The following is a 22167-nucleotide window of genomic DNA, read 5'->3' as shown; positions in this document are numbered from 1 at the left end:
CGCTCATGAAACATGGGGTTCGCAGCGATGTGTAATGCAGCATTGTTATCACAATACAACTTGGCACACTCCACGAACAATACCCCCATATCAGACAATAATCCTTGTATCCAAACTATCTCACATGGAGTGGCAGCCATGGCACGATATTCTGCTTCGGCCGAAGAGCGTGAGACGGTGCTTTGTTTCTTTGTACGCCATGACACTAGTGAATCACCCAACTTAATGCAGAAGCCTGTGAGTGATCGACGAGTCATGGGGCAGGAAGCCCAATCCGAATCGCAGTAAGCAGACAACTTGAGAGCACTCTTAGCAGAAAGAAATACTCCCATACCAGGGGAGGCTTTGAGGTATTTGACAACCCGCATAGCAGCATTCATATGTTAGTGTTTTGGAGAATGCATAAATTGGCTCAAACGTTGCACTGCATAACATATATCTGGCCTCGTGATGGTAAGATATATCAGTCGTCCAACCAATCGTTTAAAGGAGTCTGGATCAGCAAGCAAGTCATCCGATTCATTACCTGATGAAGAGGTAAGCAAGAGATCAAAGGCATGTGTAGTGAGCTTCTGATGTTGTTCGGTTGGTGTGTCAAACGGCTTGGCTCCCAAAACCCCTGTATTCGAAAGAAGGTCCAACGCATACTTTCGTTGGTTTAGAAGTATCCCACTGGTGGAACGTGCGATCTCAATCCCCAAGAAATACTTTGAAAGACCAAGATCACGAAGCTCAAGTTTCGAGTGCAAGAACTTCTTTAAGGCAGCAATGGCATCCAGATTATTACCAGTAATCACAATATCATCAACATAAACAATTAAAAGAGTCGTGGTGTGAGCAGTATGATGAAAGAATAAGGAATGATCGTGCTGAGATTGTGAAAAACCTGCTTCAATCATCACAGCAGCAAATTTGTGATTCCATTGTCTAGACGCCTGTTTAAGTCCATACAAGGATTTGCGGAGACGACACACTTTATTTTGCCCTTGAATATGATAACTGAGGGGCAAATGCATAAAGATCTCTTCATCTAAGTCTCCTTGAAGAAATGCATTGGCAACATCCATTTGAAACAAACTCCACCCCCGGATGGCGGCTACGCTGAAGAGACAACGGATGGTAGTGATCTTTGCTGTAGGGGAGAATGTGTCATGGAAATCAACCCCAGCTTGTTGTGTATATCCCTTAGCGACTAACCGCGCTTTAAACTTATCAACATTTCCATTTGGCAAGAATTTCAATTTATATACCCATCGACACCCTATTGGCTTGGCATAAGGAGGTAAATCAACGACATCTCATATATGGTTAGAATCCAAGGCTGCTAGTTCTAAATCCATTGCATTCTTCCACCTAGGATCCGCGATTGCCTCATGGTAAGATCGTGGTTCGGTGGTAAAAGAAAGGGCAGTTAAAAAGCTTTGATAAGATGGAGAAAAAGTTGAGTAGTTAATATGATTCGAAATGGGATAGTGGCAATGAGTAGTGGAGGAACTAGGTAAAGTAGGACAGGAAAAATCTTTTGTCCAAGTGGGTGGCTGAGCAACTCGAGATGATCTTCTCAAGGGAATAGGAGGTGTTGTGTGGACTGGAATTGAGGGCACTTCATCAACGTTATTTACTGGAATAGATGAAGTGTCAAGATCAGCGAACAAGTGATGATCTTCCAGTGGGGAAGAATCAAAAAACGATTTTGAGGCAGGGAAAAAAGGGTTGGACCGAGACTTGGCAGCAAATGGAAAGTGAGATTCATGGAAAACAACATCTCTGGAGACAAAAAAACGTTTGGTATCAAGGTCCATGACTTTGTACCCCTTTTGAAGAACATAATAACCCAAAAACACACAAGGGTTGGCTCTAGGAGAGAATTTGTGAGAGATATGTAAAGACGCAGCATAACAAAGGCAACCAAAAACCTTCAAATGCTCATAGGAGGGGGTCTTGCCAAAAATGACTTCAAAAGGAGTTTTGTTATTGAGAAGGGGACTAGGAGTTCGATTTATGAGATATACAGAGGTAAGAACACAATCTCCCTAAAATTGAAGTGGAACAGACGATTGGAAGTACAAGGCTCAGGCTAAATCAAGGATGTGGCGATGTTTCCTTTCCACCACTCCATTTTGCTAAGGAGTATATGGGCAGGAACTCTGATGTAAGATCCCAAGAGACATAAACAGTGAGCTACACTCAAGTTTAAAAAAATCAGATGCATTATCAGTTCGAATGACTTTGACTTTCGAAGAAAATTGAGTTGCTACCATGATAAAAAACTGTTTTAGAAGTCTAAGAATATCCACTTTTGATTGCATAAGATATGTCCATGTCCCTCTAGAAAAATCGTCTACAATCGTCAAGAAGTATTTCTCTCCATTATAGGTTGGTGTTCGAAAAGGGCCCCAAATGTCCATATGCACCAATTCGAATAGAGAAGAAGTTTTGGATAAACTCACTTTAGAAAAACTCAAACTTGTTTGTTTAGACTTAGGACAAATTCCACAATGAGACATATCAATGTTTTTTGACAAAAAAAGTAACAGATGCATGCGAGAGAGGGACATGTGCCCTAGTCTTTGATGCCACAAATCATGAGTAACAGAGGTACAAGAAATGAAGGTATTACATTGAGGTATATTAGAGATTGTATGGTGTGTAACTTGGGCTTCAAGAAGCTGGGAGTGTGTTGTTGACAAATGGTAAAGTCCCTGTTGTGCCCTACCAATCCAGATTATCTTCCCACTTTTGCGGTCCTGAAATGTACAGCAATGAGACTAGAAAGTAACACAACAATCATGGGACTTAGTGAATTTGGAGACCGATAGAAGGTTATAATGAAAATTGGGAACATATAGCACATCATGAAGAAGGATGTTGTTTAGAACAGCTACTGACCCTTTAGCACTAACTAAGAGTTGAACACCATTTGGCAATCTCACGGAACTAGGGGAAGAACACAAAGTAGGATTACCGCGCAGCAATGAAAATTACCAGTCATATGCTCATTGGCCCCGGTATCAATGATCCAATCTGCCTGAGCACTATCATGGAATTGTCCAGCCATGTTTGCTGCACTAGTGTCGGTCCCCTGCAGAGGTTTAGCAGCTGCATTAGTATGTGATGAAATTAATGCGGTACCTTCCAGCAACTGCAAAATCTCAGCATATTGAGCCGGGGTGAAGCTTGATCCACTCCTTGCAGCAGTCTTTGGAGATGGTTCAACAATGTCTCCAGTAACATTATGAGCTACTGTCCTTATCTTGGGCTTATCAAATTCCCGGTTAAATCGGGGGGAATTTCCTTTCCCTTGCTGTGTGGCTTATACAGCTTGTGACCCGGAGGATAACCGATCAACTTAAAACAATGAGCCTTGACATGACCATTCCAACCACAATGATCACATATGAGTACATCCTTTCTGCGCTAATCAATTCTTCCATGTCTTGTGTAAAAAACCGAAGCTGGTTGATCAACTGAGGACAACATGCGATGAAATTCTTCTTGAGAAAGTAACGAAAATGCTTGGCTAACTGATGGTAAGGGCATCATCATCAGAATTGACTTCGAACATGCATGTAGCTATCGTTAAGTCCCATCAAAAACTGCAATAAACGATGTTGTTGATCATGTTCAACATACTTTCGAGCAGCAGTACACTCACATGACGGCAAGACAACCAATGAACTATACTCATCCCACAGCTGCTTTAGTCTACAAAAATACACTGAAATTGTGTCGTTTCCTTGTGTTAATTTCCCAAGTTCTCTGTGAATAGAGAAGATTCTCGAACCATTCACCTTATCAAATTGATCTTTCAAATCAGACCATACCACTGAGGCATCACTAGAGTACACAATTCCACCAAAAATATTTTTTGAAACGGAATTCATAATCCAAGACAAAATGAGAGCATTACATCTCTCCCACTGATTCGAAGTGGGGCTTCCTGCAGGTGGTCGCGCGCATGTTCCATCGATAAACGCTGTCTTGTTCTTAGCACGAAGGGCGATCAACATAGCACGACTCCAAATGCCATAATTCTCAACCCCTGTTAATTGTTCACTAACAATAGTCATACCTGGAGCATCAGACGGGTGCAAGAACAAGGGATCATTGAAATTATTAATGTTCGACATGGATCTGTCGATTTGGAGCCGAAAAAAAACCTCAACGATCTCAATCAATTGAGCTTATAACCAGATGCGAGATGCCTCGATCACTGACAGAAAAAACGCAATTCCGCTGGCTCTGATACCATGTTAAACCAGTAACTTCCACTGGAGGGAAAATCAGAAAACAACTGAACTGAATTATTAAATCGTCAGTGTACAAGCTTTTATATATAGAAGCTAGAAGAAGCGTGTCTAATCCGAAAGCTAAAAAGATAAAATGCGACTTCCATACACCAATACATGGGCTACTGTTGGCATATTATGTGGGCCTATACATTGGTGCATTACTTGGGCCGATATGAGCTTGCTAATACTAACAGATTAGAGATAGATCGAGTGGTCCTTTTATTTTTTTGTGCATATTTTGATGATGATTTTCGTGAAATTGTGGACCACTGTTCACATATGCGTACACCAATGAGGTGATACTCACAAGTTAGATATATAATTTTAATATATTTCATTTCATCCAATAGTTAAGTATCAACTCATTGATTGATACGAATTAGTAAGTAGCATAACAAAATTATGTGTGTATATATATATATATATGTATGTATGTATATGTATATGCACACAAGTTGACGGGCTTAACTCAAGAGCTCTGGCCAGATGTTCATATTAACATCTCGGAATCATTAATGTAGCAGCTTTCTCGAGACACGGAAATGTCGCTTCACACATCTTTCATGTCTCGAGAAAGCTATTGCATTAATGATTTCAAGATATTCATATGAACATATTGTCGATGCTCATAAGTTGCTCACAACATGTGTGCAAAATATTAAAAATTACACACATATATATCAAAAAATATTTTTTGATACACAAACTATTTATAAATTGACAAATCAGTATATGAGTTGTTTTATATATGGCTCAGTTGATATGTGATTCAACTGAAAAAAATCGATTTTATCATTTACCTAAATTGCTTTTAATTCCAATTTATTTTATTAAATTCAATAAAGTATCATTTTTTCAAGATTATTTTATTAATTAACCTATTTTTAAAATATATTATATTAATTTAAAAATTATATTATGATAAATAAGTATCGTAATTTTTGTATCAAAATAAAACTGGATAAATTGTCATAAAATCCCAAATACAAAAACAAGTATAGTCTCCTTGTAATTTAAAGCTTAACTTTAGGGTCAGTCCCCAAAAAACAAGAGATTTTTTTTTAAACCTTGATCAATTATTTTTCTAAGAAAATATCCTTTCAAGTACATTTCAAATACACATATCATTTTTTTTCAAAATAATTGATCAAGATTATTTTATAAATTTCGGAAAAACAACGTGATGTCTTCCACTTTCCCCTCTTTATATTATTTTCAATTTCTGACAAAACCGACTACGAGAAATACATTATTTTAATCCTGTGCTACAGACAAGATTTGTCTCATACCTTAAAAAATAAAAAATAAAAAACCCATTAAACATCTGTCGACACTCAAATTCAAGCAATTCAGGTGAAAGCTGCAAAAAAGAAAAATAACTTGACTAAGCTTACTTTCATCGTCTTCTTTAATATGACATTTTTTAAATTGTGATTATTTTTATACTAATCCTACTTGTTTCCTTCTTTGTTAGCTTTAATTTAAATTATCAATGTTAGTGTTATGCGCGGGCTTGGAGTTCATGAAAGCTAATGGAACACATTTGCTAAATTGCTTGTGTTGTTTTTGTACTTTTGATTGCAAATCCTTTCATGTATTGGGAAGTAAATCGGTTTTTGTTATGCAAGTTTGATGCAGTCACCTAACAAAATATATAGTTAACCAACTGTCTTGCATTCGTTTCTTTCCAAAAAAAATTTATAGATAAATGGGTAAATGGATAGACCTCTGATCAATCCCACTTTACGAAGCAGATATTGATGAAAATGGTAATTTCAAGTTGGTTGATTGAAGAAACCACTAACTTTTTTCTCAGGTAGTGTTTGTAAGAACTTATTTTAACTGTTTATTATCTTCTACATACAATTTTCAAATATTTCATTGGATAGAAGATTGAAAGTACTTAAAATAAGCTCTTGCAAACATTATCTCGTGCTATTTTGCTTCTTGTGTTTTGGAAAGAACTTTTAAAGTTTTATTTATTTTTTGAGCATACCTTGTGACTCAAGTCTAAAGTATAATCATAAAAGTTGACTTACTTATTTTTATACACAAATTGTTACATTATTTGTCATAGTAAATAAATAATATGTCGTTTTTTGTTGCAACTCTAATTTATTTTTAATTAACAGGAAAAAAGAGGATGATAGAACGTGAAACATGCATGGATGGATCGACAATAAAAATGTAGATTTATGGGTCCCTAACACCTTTATCGAGTATCCAATTGACATTCTTTAGACAAGATTTAATTATTTTATAGTAGGCCGGAAATGAAACAAAGAATGAGGCAGAGAGCATCCCTTGATCCAGATAGTGGAGAAAAATTAATTCTCTTTTCGAGCCTCTTTCCAAAGGCATGAGGTTTACAAACTCCATAGCACCACATATTCATGCTCGAGGAGCTCTGTTATTATAACATACATTCTTAGTTTATGATAATCGGCTTGAAAAATAAACATTTCTCTAATTCGACTCAAACCATGTAAACTTATTTCATCATTGTCAAATATAACCCGTATAAATCCAGCATCTGATCGCATTAATCAAGCCAACACGTAATATATAAAATTCAGCCTAGAATACAACATATTTCAAACATGAAATCATTCCGTCCATGGGAGAATTCAAACATATTTTTTTTTGACGTAAGGATAAGGGACAGACGAGTGACGTAAAAGTTGAGGTTGTGGATTTTTAAATATTAAAGTATTTGTTTCATCAATTTAAAATGTTGGGAACTGATTGAATCTAATTTTTGTCAGGTACACAAATATCATATTTTTGATAACACGTATAAAGAAATCAATAGACATGTCGTTTTGAATGACTAATAATTGCAGTATTCGAAAAGCTCGTGGCACATTTTCAATGGAGACGGTAATGTCATATACTCATAATGTTTGATTTAAGGATCCAAAAATTAGTTTAAATATACAGAAAAAAATATAACATTACGTAGTCAAATTAAAATTAGTCCCGCGAATCTAACTCGACGATATTACCTTCAAATAATTTTTGTATTTAAGCTCATGGCTTAAAATTTGATATTAAATTTCATTTTATATGATTTTTAAATAATAAAATAATAATTGCATCTTTGGACTAACATAAAATAAAATTGAGTGTTTGATGATTGAACAGTCGCAAATGCGACATGTGGGTCCTTGACTTGGTTAATATAAGACAGACAACTCAATATATTTTTAAATAATTCCAAGAATAGGGTACAATCTCACTTTCTGTTGGACGTTGACCCCGAGCAAGAATACGACGTCATTTAATGCTGGTAGACCCCACAAGCTTTGATTCAATTTGCCTGTGAAAAGAAGAATTATAAGCTTCGTATCGTCTGAGGTGGAAATGGTATGATTCTCAGATAAATTTAAAGTTACGCAAGAGTGGACATATATTTATTTAATAAGATATTATGTGTAATTTTTTCTCCTCCACATTCATCAAGCCTCAAATTGAAGATGCTACGTTCCTATTCAAGCATATCCTTAAATAGTCTCGTTCATCGAGTACCAATAATAAATGAACACCACATACTACACTTTCAATCCACGTATACGATGTTAGAATATATTATTGTTAGCTCTAAGGTTAGATTAATCATTTTACTCTTTTTGTGTTTATCCTAACTATATAAACATATTTCTTTTTATTCTTTCTTCATTTTTATAATATTGCGGCTTGAGTTTTTCGTTCGCAACTTTTCGTTCGTATAGTTTTTATTTGGTAATCACATACGATTTCTTCTCTGCAATGTATTTTGTTTTACTCGTTCGATTTTGTTTGGTTTTAGCATCATGGGTTTATCACAATTAAAATTATTCCACTAAGTATCATAGATCATAGGAAAAAAGCTTTCAATTTCAAATACCATTTATTAAATTCGAGCCAAGTATATCAACCTACGTGTTCTGTCTGTGTGAAATCAAACTAAAGTTACATATATAATCAATCCTCCTAGTTCAACTAAACTACACTCAAATATCAACAAGAAATCTGGAAAAACTAAAAAGTATAAACAAGGAGAAAACATTTCTACCTCAAATCTATTTGGACAATCTTTGCATTCATATGTACCTCTATTTCTAGTATATGTTGAGCAAGAAAAATAGTTTCTTGTGAGACGATCTCACGAATTCACGAATCAACAATGTTTATGATTACAGTAAAAAATAATAGTTTTGGCAAACAAAAAAAATTTCATGAATAACCTAAATAAAATATCAATTTTATAAATTTTTTATGAAAGAAGCAAGAGTACCTTGTTATTTTGGTCTACCCAAACATTGGTGTTTATTTAGTTTTCAACTTGATATAATATTTTTGTTTCACAATTTAAATAAAAAAATAATTTATTGACTGTACGGTTAAAATGGCGAAGAAAATTCTGAGCAAAGGTACCGACTGTACGAGCACAAGCAAGCAAAGGACAAAAAACATGCAAACAATGCCGTTATACCTTCCACGTGTCACCATCACAATCCTTCTGCACTCCGGCAGGCGATCGCAGCCCCACATTTCCACTTCAGGCCTCTCCTCTAACCAAAAACCAATCACACTTTCCGCGCACGCGCAGCAGCTAGAGTTTTCTCCGCTGCAGTATATTTGCTCCACTGTAATCCATACGCACAATAATCTCAGTAAAAAATGACGGATATTACGGATGATATTTCGGAGGAGATATCGTTCCAGGGATTCGAGGATGACTGCAAGTTGCTGGGGAATCTTCTCAATGATGTTCTTCAGAGGGAGGTTGGCCCGCAGTTCGTGGAAAAGGTGGAAAAAACTAGAGTGCTTGCTCAGGTTTGGTTTGATTCGATTTCTCAGTTTTCGAGATATGCTTCCGTTCTTTCTGGATTTGTGTTTGTTTGTGCTCTGTTTCTGGTGATTTCTTCATTTTTACTCTGTTCGCTTTGCTTTATTTTATTCTGGGTTTTATAGCTGGGAATTTTTTTGTCGTGCTTGCGTTATGTCACATGTCATTTCGTGGTCCGTCTGGTGTAAGCCTCTTCTTTAGGTCTAGAACTTCATGTATTTATGTGGTTTGTTTGATGCCGTGATTTAATCCTTTCTGGCTGTATCTCGCCTTTTGCTATCGAGGGTGTTTGTTACCAGAATCGTTTCGTTAATGGACAAAATATGTATGTGCAGAGTGCATGCAATATGAGGAATGTTGGAATTGAGGACACAGCGGAGCTGCTTGAGAAGCAACTTGCCGCGGAGTTGTCGCAAATGACACTTGAAGAAGCCCTACCACTTGCCCGAACGTTTAGTCATTATTTAAACCTTTCGGGGATTGCTGAAACTCATCACAGGTATATGATATTTCTGTTGTTCTTTAATGGTATAATTGCGATCTTGGTTGATTTATTTATTTATTTATTTTTGTATGTGTGCCTACATGATTCAGAAGTATGAAAATATTGCTAGAACTGCATACTAATGACTCAGTTAAACTTTGTACTTCCGATTTTTAACTCTATTTTTATTCGAGGTGTAGTCTCCAGGCGTCTATATTATTTCTTACATCCTGAAATTGTGATGCTGAAATCCTTGTTATTTGAAAAGTGGGATCTTATGAAATTATGACATGGTTAATTTGCAGAGTAACTAAGATACGAAGCACTGAAAAGCAATCGAAATCTTGTGATGATACTTTCAATCAGCTCGTGCAGGGTGGTGTTTCTCCAGATGAGCTTTATAGTACTGTTTGCAATCAGGTATGTAGCTATTGTTTTCTTTTCTATTTTTGCTTGTGAAATGGTTTAGAGTGTCTGTTTCGAGCATTAATTTTGCTCGATTATTTTCTCAGGTGGTTGAGATTGTCCTCACCGCACATCCCACTCAAATAAATCGGCGTACTTTACAGTATAAACATATTAGAATTGCAGTATGTACTTTATATGACTTTTATTTGTCGGTATAAGGTAACGACCATGAGAGTTATTTAAGCTTGACATATATTTTATGCATGTATCCTATTGCAGCATCTTCTAGAATATAATGATAGGTCTGACCTGGGGCAAGAAGACCGAGACATGTTGATTGAAGATTTGGTTAGTTGTTCATTTAAAATTAGACCATTGTGAAAAGGAAAAACAAACACACTTCCTTGAAATTTTCCTATGCTCCATGAATTTTTTTGTTATTATAGAAGAGAGAAATATCAGCAATATGGCAAACAGATGAGCTAAGGCGGCACAAGCCTACTCCAGTTGACGAAGCTAGGGCAGGTAAAGTCCACAGGCAAAGGTCAGATTTTTATAATGCTCCAATTACACACTATTTTTTTTTTCAGGTTTAAACATTGTAGAGCAATCCCTATGGAGAGCTGTACCTCATTATTTACGACGTGTCAGCAATGCTTTAAAGAAGGTTGCTATCATTCATTTTTTACAATTCCTATTCCAAACTCTGGTTTTATCTGTCGTTATATTCAATGTTCTCAGCATACTGGAAATCCACTGCCTTTGACGTGTACTCCAATTAAATTTGGATCTTGGATGGGGGGTGATAGAGATGGGAATCCAAATGTGACAGCAAAGGTGACGTTTGAAAATCATTCACTGAAATTTTGTGTGCTACGTGTATGAAATATGTTGAAGGGAACAAAATTTGATAGACAGAAGTGACCAAATGTGTAAATGCTTTTTCTAGATTACAACCTTCGAATATAGATTAGGCTAAACTCTTCTCGTTCACGTCTCATCGGAGATATCCAGTAAACTCTTCTCAATCACAATTCTGATAAAGCAGTTTCATTTTGTGTTTTCAGGTCACGAAAAATGTATCTCTTTTATCCAGGTGGATGGCAATTGATCTCTACATACGTGAAGTTGATAACCTGAGATTTGAACTATCAGTGAACCAATGCACCAAGAATTTTTCTAGACTGGCTCATGAAATTTTAGAGAAAGGTCTGGCACCGCTTTTTCCATAGCTTTCCACAACAAATGTGCTCCAATCACTATCTTTAACTACAGACAGCTCAGCATGTGAGGTCATAAATAAACGAAGTGACTTTAATTCATTTTTATGATGTAACTTTCCTTATTAGCTGTGCAAGAACTATTACTGGTTTTTGCCTCTCAACATGCTAGTGAAGGTGACAAGTGAGGACGAGTAATCATCCATTGATGTTCTCGTTCCTCCAATTTTTAGCTCACCGAGAAATTAAAAAAATAACCGAATGGTCTTCATAATATTTGAACGATTCAGGTAGTTTTACTTTGCTTGTCATCTTGCAGCAAATTTCTGTGCTACATGCTAACTTTACTGTCCACGTCCCATTTTTCCTTCAAAATTGGCACTTCCCTGGTAGACATTGTAATCAATCAGGTACTTATGCATAGTAAGTTAAGGATTTGAGTGTTCTTTGTTTCAGAATTTCTACATTGCCAGAAATGGAGATAATCTTTAGCTTTATTTGACAAAAAACTAGTTTGCATCCAGACTGAAATATGTTAATTTGTAGTTTGTTCTCATTTTCCATAAATCAAATGGCTTTCAGAAAATTCAATGGAGGATCGGCATGACATCTGGAATCCATCGTCACTACGGAGTCAATTTAAGAACAATAGCCATCATGCTCCCCCTCTTCCAACACAGCTTCCAACTGGAGCTGATCTACCTTCCTGTGCAGGTTGACTTCTTATTTGTCATAGTTTATTCTATCTTACCTCCTTTCAAGTTGAGTAATGTTCTATAAGCATAGGCAATGCCTACACTTTATGACAAGTCCACATTTGTTGAAACTTGTAATATTTGACGTTTCAACATTGTTGTGATCCAGACTCTATTTGTGTTGCATTTGATTGTTTTGCTTGTCCATGTTAGTTGACCCACGTTGGTTAGATAAAATCCCTGGAAATTGCATATATGAGTTTGGATAATTTTTCCTCATTGAGCTAGCTTTTGGGGTTGAGTTAGGTTCTAGTTCCAATCTTAACAGTCCACTGAACTGATTTCTTATTGCTTGAGTTTTAACACAGCATAAATGATACAGTTCCTGTTTTAATTTTTTTTTTTTTTTTTGTAGTTTCTCCTTGAGCTTCAAAGCAACGAAAAATATTTTGGGTGCTTTGTCATGGTCCAAATTCAAAACCATGTATTAATTCAATACGTCTGTTGATGAATTCGTTATCAATGAGTTAATTTATACCCTTTTAAGGCTTCAAGGCTTTGCTGATCAATTGTTTATGTGCTATATCATGCAACTTAATTCACCATTGCATCAAAACTCTCTTCTGTTATGTAATTATCTGATTATTTAGGCTCCTGTTCACCTCGTTTTTCTTTCCCATAAGCATTTCCACCTTGGCACTCGCTCCTCCTCTCTGTTTTATGGAGGGTAAAAGGGTCTTGATATCTTCACGGCCGCAAAGTTTAGGTACTTCGTGGCATCATGCACTTCTCTGATATGCCTCTGCTGATTCCAGTTAGACATGGTAATTGGTGTCAGGATGCCTCCCAAAACTAGTTATTAGCACCTCTTAGGATAGAAAGTTCCCATTTTTCATGTTCCTTTTCTACTTGTCTTGTTTTGTTTGTTTTCGTGTGATAAATTGTTTTATTCTTCTCACTGATGAGTTTGTTTGAGTCATAAAAATGTTGTTTCTTTATGTACTTTTTTGCCAGTAGAACGCAATGAGGTAGAATCTCACTATCCTCGCTTAGATGTTCCTGGGTCAGAATTTACGCCATCGCATTCTGAGGTGAAGTTGATGCTCTTGTATATTTTTGACATATTCTACATCCTTCATGGTTAATGGCCTCTCTGTCTTTGCATTTTCCGTAATAGTGCTTAGGTGACTTCTAACCCCAGTTTCCTTCTTACAGGATGGTCAATCTTCTTTGAGAGTTAAAGAATCTATGCATGATATCAGTAATCTTACTATTAAAACGCATGGAAACGACACTGTGAGTAATTCAGGAAATGCTCAGTCACCTGTTACTCCAAGAGGTTCATCTTTCTGCTCAAGCCAACTTCTAGCTCGGAGAAAAATATTCGCTGAATCGCAGTTAGGAAGAACTAGTTTTGATCAACTCCTAGAACCTAGTTCTTCCCAGAGGCCTGGAATTGCTCCTTACAGAGTTGTTCTAGGGGACGTAAAACAAAAGGTTCTGTTTTCTGCTTTCAAATTTCTGGATGATTAAGCTTTTTGAAAACATGTTACTTTTACAACATCTTTGTTCGAAACGAAAGATGATATCTCACTGAAGAATAAAGGTTAAGACTTAAGTAGTTAGACCTTCTCCTGAAGTTTTCCATATTGTTGCATTGTTTAGCATAGGAAAATTCATAATCTATGAAATATTTGATGATTATCGAACACATAAATTTGCCTTGTGAACTTCTGTTTTTTTCATCTCATTTTCATTGTGCAGCATCACTCTTTTGGGTTGAGCCGATATAATTGAGCTTTGAACTCGACAGGTTTTAAATTCAGTTTAAGATAGCTGACTTGAAAATCCCAAATATTTGTTGTGTCTACCCGCTGATATTGTCGTGATTGTCATGAATCACTTCCTTTTGTCTTGCAGACTGTAGTTTTGATGTTCTGCTAATGAGCCCTTATCCAATCAATTTCATGTCATGATTTCATTTAAATTGTAATGCTTATACAATCAGATGTATCCATGTTGGTCTTACCTAAGTGCAATGTTTCTCAGAGAACTAATAAGAAGTCCTAGCCTCAATGCATAATCTACTCTTAGCTCTCAAGGATAAATTATGTCGCAATGAACTCATGTTCTTTTCTGGCCAATTTAAAGTTAAGTACTTCTGTTTTTATCATCCTATAAGCTAAATGGTTAACACTAATCCAGCTTTTGAAGACTAGGAAGCAGCTTGAACTTCTTCTCGAAGACCTTCCTTGTGAACACGATTATAAGGATTGTTATGAAACATCAGAGCAACTTCTTGAACCACTGATAATGTGCTATGAATCCCTGGTATCTTCATTTTAACTTTTATCAAATGAATTTGATGTTTAGTTGAACTTTAGATCAAGACATGTTCATTTACCAACTGACAGCAACTTTTGTAGAAATCTTGTGGGTCTGTAATCTTAGCTGAAGGCCGCCTGGCTGACCTAATCAGGCGTGTTGCTACTTTTGGGATGGTGCTAATGAAGCTTGATCTTCGTCAGGTGGTTACTCATTCCTTGTTCTAATGCACAACTATACATGGCAATTTGTGTCAACCTTTTTTCCTTTATGCGTCAGGAATCAGGAAAACATTCGGAAGCTCTAGATGCTATAACCAACTATTTAGATATGGGTACATATAGTGATTGGGATGAAGATAAGAGACTAGAATTTCTGACGAGAGAATTAAAGGGGAAGAGACCCCTAGTCCCTCCAACAATAGAGGTAAGTGTTTCACTGTGCATATATATTTTGAACTGCTCTCAACCCTCTCTTTCTCGCAATTCACAGTTTTTGAGGGTGTTAAATTAGTAATCTTATCTTGTTCAATGTGCAATCATGCTGAGATTTATCCCAGTTGGGCTCTATGATGAATGAGCATGCATGAGACTTGTGCTAGACTTCTATCTTAGTGCATTGACTTGAGCATTTTGAGTAATTATGAATTACAGAATTAATAACCTATGTTTCTCTTGGGATAATATTAGAAATTACAACGGCTCTCTTGCTCCGTCATGTCTAAAAACAATTAAAATAGTCACGCACATAACAAAGAAACAAATTACTCTGTGCTATAAAGATCTTTGAAACATTCAAAGTGCAAAGCCTGTCCAAATTCCTCTCTGTTATTTATGGATACGTTGCATCACCAAATTCAATTACCATAGTTGAATGCAGCATTTTCTTATTTACGATTTTTATTTAATATTTAGTTACTACAACATTCTTCCTTAGGTTGCATCTGATGTTAAAGAAGTACTGGAGACCTTCAGAGTAACTGCCGAATTGGGAAGCGGTTCACTTGGAGCTTATGTGATTTCCATGGCTTCCAATGTATGACATGCAATTTATACCCAATTGTTAGTGATCCTGTTGTGAATACAATTGACCACCAAATCTTTTCGAGTGATTAAAATCTTTCTTTTTTTATCCATCTTCACTGGCAGGCTAGTGATGTTCTTGCAGTTGAGCTTTTGCAGAAGGATGCCCACCTTTCCATTGCTGGAGAGCTAGGAAGACCATGTACTGGTAGAACGTAAGATACTTTTTACTTAACATTAATTACATTGGCTTTTAGAATGTAGATCCTGTGAAATGGAGGCTTGTGGTTTGAGAGGCTAGATTAATTGGAAGGCATGGATTTATGTGAGTCATCCAGGTAAAAGTTCATCATCCCAATTTGTTATTGAAGAGAAATTGCTAGGATGGCATATGATGTTGTATGTAAAAATATGAAAAATATCGAACTCTGCCTACACATTTACAATGTTGTTAATCAAATAGAATATTGTAGACAAGAAACTTATCTTAATAAGGTTTTATCAATAGAACAATTGTAAAATTATGATCCAATAAGAATTGTGATAATGTGTCATACCAGACATTTGATGCTTCTTTTAATCCATACAAAGCCTTTTTTAACTTGAACACGTGGTTTGGTAAGGTATGATTAATAAAACCTGAAGGTTGTTCTACACAGATTTATTGCAGTAGGACATTCATGTCATGCTCCGAGACCGAGGCGTAGATGACATCCGGCATTGTTTAACAATTTCTTTGAAAACAATACGTCTCGAAGCAAATAGCCAAAAACCAGTCTAATTCATAAAATAATATTGTTATTACATATGTGAAATACGAATAATGCGGAAGCTGTTCTTAGAAAGAAAAGTGCGAAATGCGGCTATAATCATGAAATCAGGGACTTGGTCTTCATAGCTCTGGATTTCTTCACCAGCTCCAACATTAATCTTGTTCCATCTTTTCCACATGTTCTTCATTGTTATCTGGGGAAGGACACAAGGGGATGAGCGTTTTGAGAAACACTCAACAAGTGGGGTCCGATCGAATACCAGAATAACAAGTTATACATATATCATTTTGCAGAGCAGAAGTCGAAAACGGAACAAACAGAGTTCAGAACTTATTTCGTATTAGACGATCATATCATATCAAATAGAACAGAATCTTAACGGAACAAAATGTTATCAAATCAGAATCACATACTGAACACAGATTTTATAATAATGACCATGGGTTATTACTCTTGATCTTGGACTCCCTCTAGGGCCTTCTCTTGTAAATGGGCTAACCTCTAAGGCCTTTTTCGGTTCTGAACTCCCTCCAGAGCTTTTTCCCATGACAGGATACCTCTGGTGCCTTTTTTCTCACAGGTTTTCCCGATGCGTCAATATTCAAATCATAACAAATAAACTTATCACTTGGATCGAAGGAAGCAGATCAAATCGGAACGAAATGGACGGAACGTGTCGGAACTTAGCAAAAGATGCATAACAAAACATATAGTAATGCATACGAATGCAAAACGTATAGTAATTGATCGAATTTTAAATCATATATCAAACTTTAAAACAATACGTAAGCCCACTTACAGTAATTCAAATATGCAGATTAAACTTGATCGATACTCAGAGTTTGAACGTGAATTGGACAGTACTACGAACAAGACTTGGATGTGATTCACGGGCAAAATAACGCCTTAAAACTTTGTCTAGAGGCTGTAGAAACTTGACTGGAAGCACACAATCTCGGCAACTAATTGCTTGAGGAGGACGAACTATAACGATTCGAATGGGGCTTGATTTCGATTTTTGTTACTGCTCATCTACTTAGGCACTTCTTGGCTTGACTATAATTGATTATTTGGACAGATGTTCACCTTAAGATAATGTCTACTTGCTGCTCAAATTTTAATAGCACGGCAGCAACTTTCTCATACAAAGAGCCGAATTTTTATTGAGTTTGTGGAGGCTTTTTGGAGTGTGAATTGTCTAGGCCATGGGTGGTATTTATAGGCTGAAAATGGCATATCAAGGGCCATATATGGCCGAAAACTTGGAGCCCAAACAACCTCCATGATGGTCGTCAAATTGCTCAACCCCTTCAAAGCTCATTTAGTTTACTAAAGGGTCATCTTTTACACCATAAAGATGTCCAATTCCTAGCTCACCCCTCGGCTGCATTTTATTATCATTTTAGGACAATATGGATGAGCTTCTTTGAGCTAGATATTAGGATCCATGATCTGGGGGTTTGCACTCTCGAGTTGTCTCACTTTGATTCTTGCCAGCTTGCATTACCTCGGGCTCCAATAAGCTGAATTGAGTACCTTTGAGGTGGGAAATCGAGCTATAACACTTAGATTTTTTATTGATAAGCTTTGAACTAATAGTTTTAAGTTTATTTCTTACATGTTTTGCGCTTTAAAATTCCGAGTACTCACAATTCAAGAAAGCACTCTTGACATCTATTTGAAACACTTTGATATTAAAAAAAAGTTGCATAAATTTGTAACCTAGTAATTTGTAAAACGAACTGCTATGATTCGTTTCCGGTTTTGCTTTCAACAACTTCCCAACTGTTTTGAAGACTGATGAATTTAACAGACAGGAATTAACTTAGACTTCGAAGGACTATCGAATATTTTGAAAAAATATGGATGAAATTAGCTGCTTTTTATGAACAACACTTGATGACTGGAAGTATTGCATGTTTTTTGAACCTTTTTCATGATTATTGGAATAGGCTTCGGGTAGTTCCTTTATTTGAAACTGTGAAGGACTTGAGAGAAGCTGGTTCTGTCATTCGGAAGCTATTATCAATTGATTGGTACCACAAACATATCATTGAGAACCATAACGGACACCAAGAGGTATTGCTGAAATGATTATCATTATATTTTAGGAACTCGTGGCGGATTGGAGCTGAATCATGATCTCTTTACAGGTGATGGTTGGATACTCTGACTCGGGGAAAGATGGTGGCCGTTTTACTGCTGCATGGGAACTTTATAAAGCTCAAGAAGATGTTGTAGCTGCATGCAATGGATATGGAATAAAGGTTACTTTATTCCATGGACGTGGAGGCAGTATTGGACGGGGTGGTGGCCCTACATATCTTGCAATTCAATCACAACCTCCTGGTTCAGTTATGGTAAAGTTCAGTTTTTATCTGTTCGTTCTTCTTTTCTTTTTTTTTTTTATTTTTTCCCTGTTTTTCTTTGGTCAGTTCACAAATTTTGTGAATTTACTTTCTTTCCATTTCAACTCCGATATAAATATTTTGTGCATGCAATGCTCGAACTTAGAAGCAAAGCTGTGCTAAATTGTGTTGAGGATTTGTTTGCTTGGTTGCGTAGATTGAGAATCTGAGAAAATTAAACTACATGAATTTTGATAAACTAGCGTAAATAACAATTTTTTTTTTTTTTGAAAAACAGGATAAATAAATCAAATGATAAAGACACTCTTATAGATTTCCTTGTATTTCATGCATCCAGTAAATTATTTTTATTTTTCTTTCTTACTTAATCGTCCTTTTGTCTTAAAATTAGGAAATGATTTATTTGATCTTTTTTCTACTATAAACGTTTGCTTTGCTAAAATTCAGGAACTTTTAAGCAAGAAAATTAAGCTAATCGATCATCATTTTGCAAACCAATATTAAATTTTGCTTTCCTGCTAGTTCCATCTGGATTTGTGTGGTTGTGTAGAAATTTAAGTTTTTATTTCCTTCCTTTAGCGATTTTAAATCAACAATAATTCTTGTGTTTTGTTGTGGCAGCAAATAGACAAGTTCTGTTGGGCCTAAAATCTGACTTCTCTCTTCAGTGTGCAACTTTTGTCTAAAACTTCTGATAATTTAGTTCTGATGAATTGGCAGGGGTCCCTCCGATCAACTGAACAAGGAGAAATGGTACAGGCAAAGTTCGGACTACCACAAATCGCTGTTCGCCAGTTAGAAATCTACACGACAGCTGTGCTACTGGCTACTCTGCGGCCTCCAAAGCCACCAAAAGAAGAAAAATGGCGTAATCTAATGGATGAAATTTCTAAAATTAGTTGCTCTTCATATAGAAACACTGTCTTTGAAAACCCGGAATTTCAAGCTTACTTCCGTGAGGCAACCCCTCAAGCCGAACTTGGCTTTCTCAACATTGGTAGCCGTCCAACTCGAAGAAAGAGTTCGGTTGGAATAGGGCACCTAAGGGCTATTCCATGGATATTCGCTTGGACTCAAACAAGATTTGTTCTCCCTTCATGGCTTGGAGTTGGTTCTGGTTTAAAGGGTATCTGCGAAAAGGGTCACACGGAAGATCTGCGAGCAATGTACAAAGATTGGCCGTTCTTTCAAAGCACTATTGACCTTATAGAAATGGTTCTTGGAAAAGCCGACATTCCCATAGCCAAGCATTATGATGAAGTTTTAGTGTCTGAGAGTCGACAAGAACTTGGAGCAGAGCTGAGGAGGGAGCTTTTGACAGCAGAAAAGTTTGTACTTATAGTTACAGGACATGAAAAATTGTCTGAAAACAACAGTAGCCTTAGAAAGCTGATTGAGAGCCGGCTTCCATATCTAAATCCTATGAATATGTTGCAGGTTGAGATATTGAAGAGGCTGAGACGAGATGAGGATAATAACAAACTACGAGATGCACTTCTGATCACGATAAATGGTATTGCTGCTGGGATGAGGAACACTGGCTGATGAATATATGCATCACCACTCATGGGTAACTATGAAAATCTGAAATAAGTAACGACATTGCAGCCTTTGAACGAACTTGGTGGGAATGTTACAAGGTTTGGTTGTAGGGCCCTGGAAAAAAAAATATTGTATAATATTCTATTAAAAATGATGAGTACGTACTTGATTTATTGTGTGTTAAATTGTGTGTTGTCCAAATTGTCTTTGTGTTTAATTTATTGTCTATATTAATGATGATGTTTATTTGTAATTGTCCTTGTGTGTAATTTATTGTCATAAATTGGTGTTTAATTTGTATTTGATTTGTTGTGTATGTTAAATTTGTGTTTAAGTGTTTAATTTAGCGTGTTTGATTTATTGTGTTTATTTTTTAGATTATAATGTTTTAAGTTTGATATATTGTGTTTATTTTTTAGATTATTATTAAATTTAATTTATTGTGTTTATTTTGCATTAATTTATTTTTCTACTATTACCTTGAAAATGGTGATTTATTTACGAGTTGTGTGTTGTCCATATTGTCCTCGTGTTTATCTTGTTTTAGTGGGAAGATACCACAAATATAACAACTAACATTATGTCATATTTGTGTTATATTCAAATATATTCAATTGAATTAAAAAATAATAATAGTATTTAATACAAATTAGTAATACTGCAGACTCCAAACAAAATTAATTTGTAAAAATCATCTCTTCCAAAATGTTTATGAATTTAATTATTCTAATAATATTTCATTTTTCATGAGCGCAGTGAAAAAATTCATTATACATCGAACTAAAATATGTTCGATATTTTAATAAGATTAATATGTTTTAACGAATAATAGATGAATCGAATGTTTTGTTAATGATTTATTGTATTTTTTTTATACAAAATGTTGATGCTTTTAATTTTTAATAATTTGTGCAAAAAATCAATGGAAAGAGAGAATTTCTTAAGGCTATGCTATTTTTTAAAATATGATTTTGAGGTTATTACGTTAGAAAATTGTTCATCTTATTAAATTTTTTTAAAAAAAGAAACTAAATACATTGAAATAAAAATGTCTCTCCACGTCATATTTACTAATTTGAAAAATGTTTTGAGTTTTGGTAATGATACTTTGATACACAACTGTTGTTGAAAAATTCTCATGCATTACTGCAAATTTAATATTTCTTTTCTACAACTATATGGTGTTAAACGCTTCTTCGGATCAGTTAACAGAACACTTTCATCTGTAATTTGTTCTCTCCTTGCCATGTTAAAACCTCTCGGTGCCTGTAATATCAGGTTGAAATCAGTAAAGATTATGTTCCACAAGATCATATTTGCATTGGTGCCATACCAGGCATCTGATTCAGCCAGCATCTTTCGAAATGAGGCTCACAGCTAAAATATTCCACTTTCTTGAACGAAATTTAGAGCTAGTGGTGGAATTTTTATTCTGTCCACACCATTCAAACAAAATTATAAATACCTGAAGCTAAAACACATATATCAATTAAGTGAAAATTTAAACTTTATTTGCAAAGATGGCGTCGCTTAAAGCCGAAAAACCAGTTGGATCTCAATCAGCTGGCTCGGTCAAGAAAGCTCCGGTCTCCAAAGCCGCTCCTCCCAAGAATGAGCAGAAGCCTCGGGAGCCTAGGAAGAAGGTAAGAATCCTCAAAATGGCACACTGTTAAGAAAATATATATAGCTTGATTTCTTGAATATACATCAATAAGAAGTGTAATCGTTTAATTGTATAGCTTAATCAAAGAGGGTGAACGCTCAACTTATGCTGGATCCGTTCTTGCTGATTATTATTTTGATCGTGCTTGTAGGGATCCGGCACCAAACCAGTTGCAAAGAAGTGAGAAAAAGGATTGGAGGATTAAAATGAAGTGTTGGCTTGCATTTATGTAACCTTTTGTTTCACTAAATAAAATCATGATATATGGTTGAAGATGAAACGTCTCTATTTTGTTTTATTTTAAAAAATACTAGAATTTTTTTAAAAAAATCCTTAGGCTTTGGCCGAAACATATATATATATATATATATATATATATATATATATATATATATATACTTACTTTTGCACCATTTAAAATCAACTCACCGTCTATTTTACTCAAACTCAGTAACGGTAATAAAATTCATAAAATCGTAAACGTCAAATCAAACATAAAACTAGCATTTTTCAAAAATATCATAAACGTCATAATCCTCTAAA

General features: G+C 35.6%; 2 protein-coding genes and 1 long non-coding RNA gene across 4 annotated transcripts; 2 read left to right on the top strand and 1 right to left on the bottom strand.

Moving 5' to 3' along the window:
- Positions 1 to 1298: 1298 nt before the first annotated feature.
- Positions 1299 to 4130, bottom strand: LOC142504424 (uncharacterized). The gene is made up of 3 exons (XM_075617293.1): positions 3564 to 4130; positions 2966 to 3253; positions 1299 to 2033 (listed from the first exon to the last, which is right to left on the bottom strand). The coding sequence occupies exons 1-3, from the start codon at positions 4128 to 4130 to the stop codon at positions 1299 to 1301; spliced, it is 1590 nt and encodes a 529-aa protein (XP_075473408.1).
- Positions 4131 to 8815: 4685 nt separating this feature from the next.
- On the top strand, positions 8816 to 20303 carry LOC142555303 (phosphoenolpyruvate carboxylase 4). 2 transcript variants are annotated; one of them, XM_075666125.1, is made up of 20 exons: positions 8816 to 9110; positions 9459 to 9622; positions 9913 to 10027; positions 10120 to 10197; positions 10295 to 10363; positions 10462 to 10540; positions 10606 to 10682; positions 10757 to 10852; positions 11083 to 11224; positions 11818 to 11949; positions 12948 to 13021; positions 13146 to 13427; positions 14136 to 14261; positions 14357 to 14458; positions 14535 to 14681; positions 15192 to 15290; positions 15404 to 15492; positions 18003 to 18129; positions 18204 to 18410; positions 19140 to 20303. In XM_075666125.1, the coding sequence occupies exons 1-20, from the start codon at positions 8955 to 8957 to the stop codon at positions 19962 to 19964; spliced, it is 3186 nt and encodes a 1061-aa protein (XP_075522240.1). In that variant the 5' UTR covers positions 8816 to 8954; the 3' UTR covers positions 19965 to 20303. The 2 variants fall into 2 exon arrangements, with proteins under 2 accessions (XP_075522240.1, XP_075522239.1); XM_075666124.1 differs by having other exon boundaries at positions 12945 to 13021.
- Positions 20304 to 21369: 1066 nt separating this feature from the next.
- On the top strand, positions 21370 to 21904 carry LOC142555310 (uncharacterized). Its single transcript, XR_012822368.1, has 2 exons — positions 21370 to 21604; positions 21776 to 21904. It is a non-coding gene; the product is annotated as an uncharacterized LOC142555310 (long non-coding RNA).
- Positions 21905 to 22167: the final 263 nt, after the last annotated feature.

The sequence above is a fragment of the Primulina tabacum genome, chromosome 9, assembly GCF_025594145.1.
Source record: "Primulina tabacum isolate GXHZ01 chromosome 9, ASM2559414v2, whole genome shotgun sequence".
Taxonomy (NCBI): domain Eukaryota; kingdom Viridiplantae; phylum Streptophyta; class Magnoliopsida; order Lamiales; family Gesneriaceae; genus Primulina; species Primulina tabacum.
This window is presented reverse-complemented; position numbering and strand designations above follow the sequence as displayed.